At 42.0% G+C, this 12,510-nt stretch overlaps 1 protein-coding gene across 6 annotated transcripts in view; it reads right to left on the bottom strand.

Moving 5' to 3' along the window:
* Nt5m (5',3'-nucleotidase, mitochondrial) overlaps nt 1-12,510 on the bottom strand; it is a 66,978-nt gene that overhangs the window by 38,799 nt on the left and 15,669 nt on the right. For all 6 annotated transcript variants that reach the window (XR_015448356.1, XM_087203931.1, XM_087203932.1 and 3 more), the window contains exon 3: nt 1,491-1,551. Coding sequence is in view for 5 of the 6 variants with exons in the window: in XM_087203931.1 (XP_087060057.1) it covers nt 1,491-1,551 (61 nt within the window). In the remaining variant the exon portion in view is untranslated. The remainder of the gene's footprint in view (nt 1-1,490; nt 1,552-12,510) is intronic.

Raw genomic sequence — 12,510 nt, 5'->3', positions numbered from 1 at the left:
CCTTAGCAACCTTATACCAGTAAATATCCTTTCATATCCACGAATTCCATATCCTGTCATATCCATGAATTCAACCAACCACAGAGAAGACATATTCAGGAAAAATAATTGCGTATGTGGTAAACATGTACACCCTTTTTTTCTTGTTTACTGCTCCCTAAACAATACAGTGTAATAGCTATTCACATACCATTCACATTATGGTAGGTAGTATAAGTTATCTAGAGATGATTTAAAGAATATGACCAGACTTGAGCATCTGACTAGGGGGAGTCCTACAACCAATTCCCCAAGGCTACCAAGGGACACTGAACAGCCACTTCACCACTCAGTGCAAATCAGTGCAAGCAGTCTTCCTATTCCCTACCCGTTCTCAAGCCTAGGGCTCCATCAGAGTCACCTGGAAGGCTGGTCAAGATCATACCGCCACTACCAGAGTTTCTGATTCACAAGGTCTGCTGTGGGGCTGAAAAATATTGATTTCTATTGAGTCTCTGAGGGAGGCTGACCATGGAGGGCCTCATTTGGAGATCACTGCTTTACTAGAAAGAGTAGGCCCAGCCTTTACTGCTCATACCACACCCACAAACTGTGGCCCAGACACTTCACTTCCTTGGCCTTAACTAACTTCATGCTCCTGAGGAATTCAAAGGTAACGATGGGATGGGATGTCATGAGGACATAGGCACCGAGAATTGGCATAGTGCCAGAGTTAGGTACAGCAAAAGCACTTAGCATTGGCTGAACATGTAACTGCAGCTCCTGACATGGGGCTGGAGTGAGGGGAGGAAGGTGGAGATGCTCAGAACTCATGCCTGAGGGTTGGGAGCCCCGAGCAGCAGAGCCCTGGGCTGGAAATCTAGCCTTCTGGGCTGTGGAGCAGCTGCTCAGAAACCTTGGGCAAGAGCCAGGCTCTGAATCCCCCTGCCAAGTGCCCTCTTCCTGGCAACAAGAGTTATCTTCTAGGTTTGGAAACCGCAGCTTCCCAAATTCTAAAAAAATCTCCATCTCATGTCATTCTCTTTCTTTTCTTTTTTTTTATTTTTTTCTCTTTCTTTTAAATAAGGACAAAAGAGAGAATATGTAGCAAAATGAACTTTAACCACTTCTACTTCATCAGGCTTTTCATATAAAGATGTCCAAGAGCCTCCAGCCCCTCATCAGACATGGTTCTCTCTTCCTTACTTCTGCCATAAGCCTGCTCAGGGACAGGTACATCTGAAAAATGACACTGCCCCAAAATGTTGATGGGTACTCATCCCATCAAGTCCATGTTACCATAATGAGGTCCCATTAAGAACAGGGGATGGGGCCTGAGAATAATGCTGGAGAAAGTCTTAGGGAGCAGGAACCACTGGCACAGAGCCAAGGAGCAAGGGCCGAGGACCTGGCACTATGAGTCTGCACCTTCCTATCAGGTGAGTTGAGCGGTCAGCCTTTGTCTACACCTCTCAGGGTAGGGGCTTTCCAGAGCAAGATGCATACCTTACCTTCTCATAGGGACAGTACTTGAACATCTTGATGGGACTTGTGCAGATGAACACGTCAGTGCTGCCAAGAAGAGAAAGGACAGTGAGCCTGCATCCCTGTGGCCATCACCATGCTATCTTCCCATCACCTCCCCACCCTTTCGGATTGAGCCCTGTCAGCATCTGAGCGTCACATCTGTTATGGGAAACCCACTGTTCTGTGTATCTCCACACTAGAGATGTTGAATTTCTGCTCCACTCAACGGCCTTGGAAAGCACAGAGAACTCCTGGCAATTTTTTCAGGGCCAGATCTAAAAGGTTAGCAGGGCTCAGATACCCTCTCTGATATTGGAACAGGGAAAATTGGAATAAAGAGAAAGAAGCATTTAGAAACAAGTCCAGCATTAAAAGGATGCAGAGAGCTGGGTGTGGTGGCACATGCCTGTAATCTCAGCACTCAGGAGGCTGAGGCAGGACTGCCGCAAGTTCAAGGCCAACCTGGGCTATATAGTGACTTCAAGGCCAGCCTGAACTACACAGCAAGACCCTGTCTCAAAAAACCAAAATAAATAAAATAAAATAAAAGGATGCAGAGGGCTGGGGGTATGGCTCAGTGGTAGAGTGCACACTTAGTACATACAAGGCCTTGGGTTCCATCCCCACTCAAAAAAAAAAAAGAGAAGAAAAGGATACAGATCCTAGAGTTACTTGAGAGAGATCTGAGGTCCCATGCAATACAAAGGAGAAAGGAAAGAAATCAAAATCTATATCAAGAATTCCAGTACCTTGTGCAAATGCTCTGGCCTCAGGCCAAACAGAGGAAGAGCCTAGATCTCCTGCACTGAGCAGTGCATGCCCCTTAAATAGGTGCAGGCTCTGTGTGGGGTACACTACACCCTTCCCACAGTCAGGGTTCCAAGCCAAATCCACAGGCGAGCTGGCCCTGACCCAGAAGGGCTTCTCAGGTACCTGCTTCTCCACACAACCTGAAGGGCCCTGGAGCCATCACCATTAGAGCCATCTAGCCCCAAACATCCGCAAAAGCTGGAGTTCACCTCCAGCACCAGCTCCTTCTGACTCATCAAATCGAGCTGCAGAAGATGTGTTTTCCCAACCCTCTCTGGCAAATTAGTCTCTAGAGTCTTGTGTGAACCTGCCAGACCCTGGGGTGCTGCCTATGCCCTTTCATTACCTGAAGTCTTTCCAGCTTATGCATTCCTGCAGCCAACTTGGCTGTGCCCTTGTACCTGCTATGTCCCCCCAAAACTCAGCCATTGCCCAATGGTTGTTCTCAGCTCTGCCTCTACAGGGAATGGCCTTTGACCCTTCCTTGCTGTGGTCATCTACCACTGGCCAGTTATTGTCCCTCCCACCCCCCATTCCCCGGCTCAATACTATTCTCTCCTCCTCTGCTCTTCAACATCCTACTGACTTTGCACATATGTACAAACATGTGCGTACATGCAAATACAACACATGATCTCTCAGTTCCTATCCCTCCTTACCTCCAAACACCACTCATTCCCTTCCCCCCACCCCCAAAACCTCTCCTCCCATCACTATATGGAGCCTGGCCTCCCTAGCCTCCACCCATGACAAACATTCTAACTCCCTGCGCTGAATTCTTCAGATTCCTTGAGAGACAAGGGCTGAGGTGTACCAGTTTTGCACATTCCCTCTCCACCAGCCACACTCTGGTCCATCTCTACGATTACTGTTTGTGTATCTCTTGGTCCATGGAGGGCTGTTTTGCCAGGCTCTGAAAGAACCCACTGTCCAGCTTCTCCCACCTGCACCCAAGCAGCTACTGGAGACAAAAAAAAAAAAAAAATCACATAAACTTCAGACCAGCTTCACTGTGTGGTCGCAAGCCAAGGCCTTGTGGCTACCCAGCAGGATACTCTCCAGGGCTCTGGAGGTGCTCCCTGCAGGGCCCCCAATAGTCAGAACATGCCTTCCTTGGGCCTCACTCTTCTCACCAGGAGACCCCCATGCTTCTCACATTTCTCCTCACATATCACATCCACTGCCTTACGTTCTTCTCCCATGCCACAGCACCCATCTTTCCTCTTGTTCAGCCTCCATCTGCCTCTCCCCTCACCCCAATCTGCACCTATTTGCTCTCATCTTTATGAGGATTTTTCCCTGCAAAAATTTCCCCTCTACTTCTCCTCAGTGACTCCTCATTCAAACATGTCCTGTTATCTCCTATCTTAAAAATTCCTTATAGATACTCCTGGACTGGTGAGGTTACATCCTGATAGACCCATTGAATGTTGAAAATGTCATAAGTACAAAAGTATTACACCTATCCTACTGAAGATCAGAATATGGTTTCCATGAATGGCTATAACTTTCACACCATCAACAAGGCAAAAATCATCAGAAGAAGCCTGACACAGTGGTGCATGCCTGTAAATCCCAGACTCTGGAAGGCTGAAGCAGGAGGATCACAAGTTCTAGTCCAGCATGGGCTACTTAGTCACTTAGCAAGACCCTGTCTCAAAGTGAAATATAAAAAATGGGCAAAAAAAAAAAAGAAAAAAAAAAGGGCTGGTATTGTAGTTCACTGTGAAGGCTGTAGGTTCAGTCACTAGTGCCACATTTCTTTTGGGGAAGTTTTAAAATTACTGCTTTGAAGCTGGGCATGGTAGCACACACCTATAATTCTGGGATTCTGAGAGTCTGAGGAAGATTGATCACAAGTTTGAGCCCAGACTGGGCAATTTGGTACCTTAGTGAGACACTGCCTCGAAATAAAAAAATAGAAAAAGAACTGGAGATGTAGCTCAGTTTTTAAAAATTTAATCCCAGAATTTAAAAAAAATCATCAACAGAACTATAAGTTAGCAGCTATCTTCATAACACAAAACTGTGGCCTGCATGCTCCCTCATTATCACTCATACCCCTGCTCCCTCCACAGCACCACATATTTCACAACTGCCTTTTCTGTGGACTCCATTTCTCACCATCTGTCCCTTCCTCAAACAGCTCCCACTTGGAGTTGGTCCTCTCCTGACTTAGTCACTTTCCTTGTCACTGAAACTCAATACCAGATACCCACAACTCAAAGGAGGAGTTTATTTTGGCTCACATTTTCAGTATATGCTTGGCTGGCTCCAAGGCAAGAAGGGCATGGTAAAGGGGCTTGGACAAAGGAAAGCTGCTCATGTCACAGAAGCCAGGAAGAAGAGAAAGAAAGGAGGAGCTAGGTGAGAGATACGTTCTTCCAAGTCATGTCCCTAGTGACTTGCCTCTTCCAACCTGGATCCACCTCCCAACAGCACATTTACCTATGGATTCATCAGTAGATTAACTCACTGATGAGTTTCAGCATCCCCATGATACAGTTACTTTCCAAAGCCCAACCTGAACATATGGGCCTTTGGGAGACATTATAGATCTAAACCATAACAAACCCACTCCAAAGAAATTACTCATTGTCATCAAGGACCCTGGAACACCATGTGCACAGCACACCTAGGCACTGTTACCCTTCTTATCAGTATTTGACCCTATGGCCATGTCTGTTCTCTCTGTCATTCTGCCACACTTGCTCCTCACCAGCTGCCCAGCCTGGTCTCCCGAGGTCCTGTCCCCTCCTAGCCTCTCAGGGCTGGTGCTCATTCTGTACTCCCCATTCAGGTGACATCTTCCAGCCTAAGGCTTTAATGCCATCTATGTATAGACACCTCCCAATCTCTCCCTAGAACCAAATATAAATCCTTCATGGCCTTTAAAAAGCTTCTTTTGACATACGCAAATCAATCAATGTAATACACTATATCAATAGAGCCAAGGACTAAAACCATATGATTATCTCCATAGACGCAGAAAAAGCATTTGACAAAATCCAACACGCATTGATGATTAAAACCCTACAAAAAACTGGAATAGATGGTCTCTACCTCAATCTGATAAAAGCCATCTATGAAAAACCAACAGCCAGTATCATACTAAATGGTCAAAAACTGAAATCTTTCATACTAAAATCAAGAACAAGACAAGGATGTCAACTATCACCACTCTTGTTCAATATAGTTTTGGAAACATAAGCCACACCAATTAGACAAGAGAAAGAAATGAAAGGAATAAAGGTAGGAAATGAAGAAGTCAAATTGTCATTATTTGCAGATGACATGATACTGAATATAGAAGACCCCAAGAACTCCACCAAAAGTCTTCTAGACTTAATAACCAAATTAAGTCAAGTAGCTGGATACAAGGTCAACACACAAAAATCAATAGCTTTCCTCTACACGAATAACAGACTCACTGACAGAGAAACACGGAAAACAATTCCTTTCACAATAGCATCCAAAAAACTGAAATACCTAGGAATCAACCTAACAAAAGAAATCAAAGACTTCTTCTCTGAAAACTATGGCACTCTGAAAAGAGAGATTGAAGATGATATCAGAAAATGGAAAGACATCCCCTGCTCCTGGGTAGAAAGGATCAACATAGTGGAAATGGCTATACTTCCAAAACTGCTATATAGATTCAATGCATTTCCAGTTGAGATCCCAGCAGCATACTTCACAGGCCTGGAGAAAACAATCCAAAAATTCATTTGGAACAAGAAGAGACCCAAAATAGCAAAAGCAGTACTAGGCAATAAAGACAAGGTAGGGGGTATCACAATCCCCAACTTGAAACTATACTTAAAAGCTACTATGATAAAAACAGCATGATACTGGCAAAGAAACAGACCTGAGGACCAGTGGAACAGATTAGAAGATGCAGAAACAATGCCAGACACACTCAGCCATCTCATCTTCGATAAAAGAGCCAAACACCCTCACTGGAGGAAAGATAGCCTCTTTAATAAATGGTGCTGGAGAATTTGGGTTTCAACTTGCCAAAGACTAAAACTAGACCTATATCTCTCACCATGCACTAAACTAAAATTGAAATGGATTAAAGATCTAAATATTAAAACAAAAACGCTGAACCGGCTGGAACAGAGGTTAGGTAGAACTCTTGAAGACATTGGTGTAGGAAAAGACTTTATGAACAAAACCTCAGTTGCCTGTGAACTAGCACACACAATCAACAAGTGGGATCTCTTCTTACTAAAAAGCTTCTGCACAGCAAGAGAAACCACCAGCAGTATCAAGAGACAACCCACAATGTGGGAAAAAATCTTCACCTGCTGTTCCTCAGACAAAGGTCTACTATCTCGAATCTATGAAGGACTTAAAAAAATCAGTCCTCCCAAATTTAAAGACCCAATCCGAAAATGGGCATCTGAAATGAACAGACATTTCTCACACAAAGAAGTAGAAATAGCAAGTAAATATATGAAAAAATGTTCAACATCACTGGTCATTTGAGAGATATAAATGAAAACAACGCTGAGATTCCACCTCACTCCAGAAAGAATGGCTGTTATCATGAAATCAATCAGTAACAAATGCTGGCAGGGCTACGGGGAAAGAGGAACACTGCTCCACTGCTGGTGGGAGTGTAGACTGGTGCAACCACTGTGGAAATCAGTATGGAGATACCTCAAAGAACTAGGACTGGAAGTCCCATGTGACCCAGCTATTCCCCTGCTGGGTATCTTCCCCAAAGAATTAAAAGAATCATACCACAGTGATATATGTGCACCCATGTTCATAGCAGCACAATTTTTAATAGCTAAAACTTGGAAACAGCCCAAATGCCCATCAACTGGAGACTGGATAAAGAAAATGTGGGGGTTTTAAATAAAATGGAGTACTACTCAACCATAAAAAATGAGAAATTAGAGACATCTATTGCTAAATAGATGCACATTGAGGCGATACTCTTAAGTGAAATAAATAGGACACACATGTATAGATAACAAATAGTTTCTCTAGTGTGAGAAACTGAAAGTGTAAATAATGACTAAAACATATAATAGATAATGTGAAATAGGAAGAAAAAGGGCAAAGGGGAAGGGGAAGTGGGAGGGGTAGGGAAAAGGAAAGAAGGTAATGGAATTAATATCAGAAAATGGAAAAATGGAAACAAAATCTTTGTAAATAGGGAGGACTGGAGGGGTTGAAGGGAGGGCTGGGCAAGGGTGAAAAATAAGAACCAAGAGAGACTATGTAAAGGTGCAAATTTCCAATGATGAATGTCATTAGGGGTAGGGGTAGTGGGAGGGGCAGGGGAAAGGAAAGAAGGGAAAGGAAAAATGATGAGAAATGGAAAAAAATGGAAATAAAGTCTTTGTAAATAGGGAAGGATGGAAGGTGTGAAAGGAGGGCTAGGAATGGGGAAAAAATAAGAACCAAGATGTATCATGTAAAGGTACAAGTTCCCAATGAGAAACATAAATGTGTTGTATACCTAAAATGTAGCAATAAAAGAATTTTAGTAATGAAAAATAAATAAATAGCTCCTTTTGGACACTTGGCCCATCTCAAACTCTGTGGTTCCAAAGTGAACATTGGATTTCCCCAAATCCTAGGATCTGTCCCTTCCCTGGTCTTCCTTCAGTTAAACACATTAACATATGTTATATAATAGCATACACTCAAACAAACAAACAAACAAAAAACTAAAAGTCACCCTTTTTTCCTACCTTCTGCCCCCAAAATTACATCCATCACCTGGTCTTTTCAGTTCCACCAACTTCTCTCCATGGTGTCACCCACCTCTGAGCTTCTACAACTACCTACTGGTTCCTCAACTTCCAAGTCTGGTCCTTCCATACCATTCTCTGCCCTGTGACTAGACTGACTTTTATTTATTTAATTTTGAGACAGGCTCTCACTATGTTTCCCAAAATGACCTGGAGCTCTGGACTTTTAAGTAATCCTCCTGCCTCAGCCTCCCACGTAACTTGGACCACAGGTGCATGCCACCATGCCATCATGTGTGGCTCAGACTGGTTATCTTTAAACAGCTTTACTGAGGTATAACTGACATTCAATAAACTATACACATTAAATAGTGTAAGTCATGGCACACGTATACACCCACGAAGCAGAGATCACCACAATCAAGATACACTCACAGCTTGAATGTAATCCCTTTGTGATTTCTCCCATATACCCCTCCCTCCTCCTCCCCAATCCTGGCCCCAAGCAACCACCAATTTGTCTTCTATCACTACAGATTAGGTTGTATTTTCTAGAATTTTATATAAATGGAAACATAGAATATGTACCTCTTTATATCATCTGAGTTCTTTCATCCAATAAGATTATTCTACTTATCCATATTTTTAAATGTATCAACAATTTGAGCAAATTGATTTTTTGAAGTTTTATTGAGATATATTTCATATATCACAACATTTACCCATTTTGTAAGCATGAATTATATTGTAGCATGAATTCTTCATTCCTTTGTATAAATGAATAATATTCCTCTGTATGGATATACCACATTTTGTTTATCTTTTCATCTGTCAATAGAATCTGGAGTTACTTCCACCTTTTGGTTAGTATAACTAGCACTGCTACGAACTCTTGTGTACAAGTTTTTGTGAGGATATGTTTTTGTTTCTGTGGGTATTTACTGGAATCGCTGGCTTACAGGGTAATTCTGTTTCATGTGTTGACCGAAAGTTTGCTGAAGTCTTCTGCACAGAGCCTACTTCATTTTGCATTCCCACCCACAACATATGAGAGTTTCAATTCTCCACATCCTTCCAACAACTGTTATAGAACTTGTCTTCCTCATGACAGTCACCCTTGTGGGTGCTATCTCACTGTGGTTTTGACTTGCATTTCCCTAATAACAAATAATATTTGAGCACATTTTCAAGCACTTACTGGCTATTTGTGCATCTTCTCTGGAGAAATGTCTACCCAAATTCATTGCCCCAAATCCACATTTTTAAAACCTGAGTTTGATCTTGTCAATTTTTCTTCAGCCTCATCTTCTGCTCCTCTGCCATCCCACCCCCGACCATGCTTACCAAGCTCTAGGCATTTTGTCTCTTTTACTTCACTCAAATAACCAAAGGTCTTGCCCATCTTAGGGTATAGTACTTGAACCTGCTTTCCTCTAGTCTCAGAGTGTTAGCCCAATCCCTCATTGGCCTGTTCATTCTTACCCTTCAGGTATGAGGTCAAATGTAAGCTCCTTGGAGAAGTCTTTCTACCCCACTCAAAGTAGCCCTTTCCCCATTGACACTCTAACACACAATCTGGTTAATTTCCTTCACAAAGCTCACCAAAACCTGAAATTGCAATCACAATTGGTTACGTGTTATCATCTTCCCCACTGTAGTATGAACTCCTTGAGGCCTGAGAGGTGCCCCGTTTACAAATACATCCCCAGTGCTACCACAATGGCAGACACATACTAAGTGACATACATATCTGTTTAAGGAATGAAGAAACTGTCTCTTATTCCAGGCTTCACAACAGAGTAAAGGATGTCATATTTAAATACAAGTTCAAGAATTTATTTTTATAAATGAATAATGTTACCTACATTAAAAGTCTCCTACAATGTCAAACGCTTATTTTGACAAATACAGATGCTCAACTTGAGATAGGGTTATGTCTCTACAGATCCATCATAAACCCAATGTATCTAAAATTGAAAATGCATTAAGTACACCTAACGTATTGAACATCCTAGCTTAGTGGCACAGTGTACTGTAGGGCGTCAGTCATTTCCCCTTGTCATCTGAAGCTGACAGGGAGCTGCAGCTTGCTGTCACTGCCCAGCATAGAAAGAGGATCCAATTGTATACTGCTAGCCTGGGAAAGGTCCAGATGCAAAATTCAAAGTATGGTTTCTACTAACAGTGTATCTCTTGCAACACTGTAAAGTCAAAAAATTCTAAGTTAAACCACTTTAAGTTGGGGACCATCTATACGGCTTAAAACATATGATTAAAAACTATTAAAAACTCAACCCAAAACACCGAAATATTAAAAAGTGATGGTTTCAGACTGATAAGACTATAAATGACTTTATGTTCTTTTTTTGTTTTTTTTTTTTGGTACCAGGGATAGAACTCGGGACCTTGTGCTTGCAAAAATGACTTTATGTTCTATATTTTAATCTTCCAAATTAACAACAAGCTATATTTTTTCAAAGCAAAAATTGTTAGCCTTCCCCTAGTAATTGACCTCAGAAGCCAATAATGATCATTTCCAAAAGTAGTCATTACTTTACACATCCTAAGCTGCTATTTCAACACACATTGAAATACAGGGTAGTCTAAACACCAAAGAGATTCAGATATGACACAAAACTGCCAACATCAACTTGCAAAAACGTTTGGTTATTTTGGCGGGGGGGGGTTGGTACCAGAGATCGAACTTGGGACCTTGCACTTGCGAGGCAGGCAGCGGAACCACTGAGCTAAATCCCCAGCCGTGTTTGGCTATTTTTACAGGTCAAATGCTCCTTTAAAAGATGATACAAGCCAGGTCTGGTGGCACACCTGTACTCTCAGCACTCTGAGAGGCTGAGGCAAGAGGAGTGCAAGTTTGAATCCAGCCTGAACAACTTAGCAAGACTCTGTCTCAAAATTAAAAAGTAAAAATGGCAGGGAATATAGTTTACTGGGAAGGCTATGGTTTCAATCACCAGTACCAAAACTCCAAGAATCTTTTTAAAAATAACAGATGAGGGCCAGGGATTTAGCTCAGTGGTTCTGCTGCCTGCCTCACAAGTGCAGGGACCCAAGTTCGATCCCCAGTACCAAAATTAATAAATAAATTAATTAAATAACAGATGATACACGCTGACTGAGGGTCTTTTTTTTCCTTTGGTTTTTTTTAAAATTTTATTTTATTGGTACAATTTTAGGTATGCAATATAATGAAATTCATCACTGGTAATTTGCGCTTTTACATATTCTCTCTTGGTTCTTATTTTTCCCCCTTCCCCTGCTCTTCCTTCAACCCTTCCATCCCTTCCTATTTACACAGACTTTCTTTCCATTTTTTCATTTTCTCATATTGGGGCCGGAGATTTAGCTCAGTGGTTTCGCCGCCTGCTGCGCAAGAGCAAGGACCCGAGTTCGATTACCGGTACAAAAACAAAAAACAAACACCCCACATATTCCTGCATTTTCTCATATTAATTCCATTACTTTCTTTCCCTACCCCTCCCTCTTCCCCTTCCCCTTTGCCCCTTTTCTTCCTATTTCACATTATCTATTATACCTTTTAGTCCTTATTTACACTTTCAGTTTCTCACACTAGAGATGCTATTTGGTATTTACACATGTGTATCCTATTTATTTCATTTAGGAGTATAGCTTCAATGTGCATCCGTTTAGCTATAAATGTCTCTAATTTCTCAATTTTTTATGGCGGAGTAGTACTCTATTTTATAAAAGAAACCACATTTTCTTTATCCAGTCGCCAGTTGATGGGCATTTGGGCTGCTTCCAAGTTTTAGCTATTACAAATTGGGCTGCTAAGAACATGGGTGCACATATATCACTGTGGTATGATTCTTTTAATTCTTTGGGGAAGATACCCAGCAGGGGAATAGCTGGGTCACATGGGACTTCCAGTCCTAGTTCTTTGAGGTATCTCCATACTGATTTCCACAGTGGTTGCACCAGTCTACACTCCCACCAGTAGTGGAGCAGGGTTCTTCTTTCCCCACAGCCCCGCTAGCATTTGTTATTGGTTGATTTCATGATAACAGCCATTCTTTCTGGAGTAAGGTGGAATCTCACTGTTGTTTTCATTTATATCTCTCAAATGACCAGTGATGTTGAACATTTTTTCATATATTTATTTGCCATTTCTACTTCTTTATGTGAGAAATGTCTGTTCATTTCAGATGCCCATTTTTGGATTGGGTCTTTAAATTTGGTAGGTCTGATTTTTTTAAGTCCTTCACAGATTTGAGATAGTAGACCTTTGTCTAAGGAACAGCAGGTGAAGATTTTTTTCCACATTGTGGGTTGTCTCTTCACACTGCTGGTGGTTTCTCTTGCTGTGCAGAAGCTTTTCAGTAAGAAGAGACCTCACTTGTTGATTGTGCTAGTTCACAGGCAACTGAGGTTTTGTTCATAAAGTCTTTTCCTACACCAATGTCTTCAAGAGTTCTACCTAACCTCTGTTCCAGCCAGTTCA

The sequence above is a fragment of the Heterocephalus glaber genome, unplaced genomic scaffold, assembly GCF_053883595.1.
Source record: "Heterocephalus glaber isolate CG9 unplaced genomic scaffold, H.glaber_assembly_v1.0 deba00001813, whole genome shotgun sequence".
Lineage (NCBI taxonomy): Eukaryota > Metazoa > Chordata > Mammalia > Rodentia > Bathyergidae > Heterocephalus > Heterocephalus glaber.
This window is presented reverse-complemented; position numbering and strand designations above follow the sequence as displayed.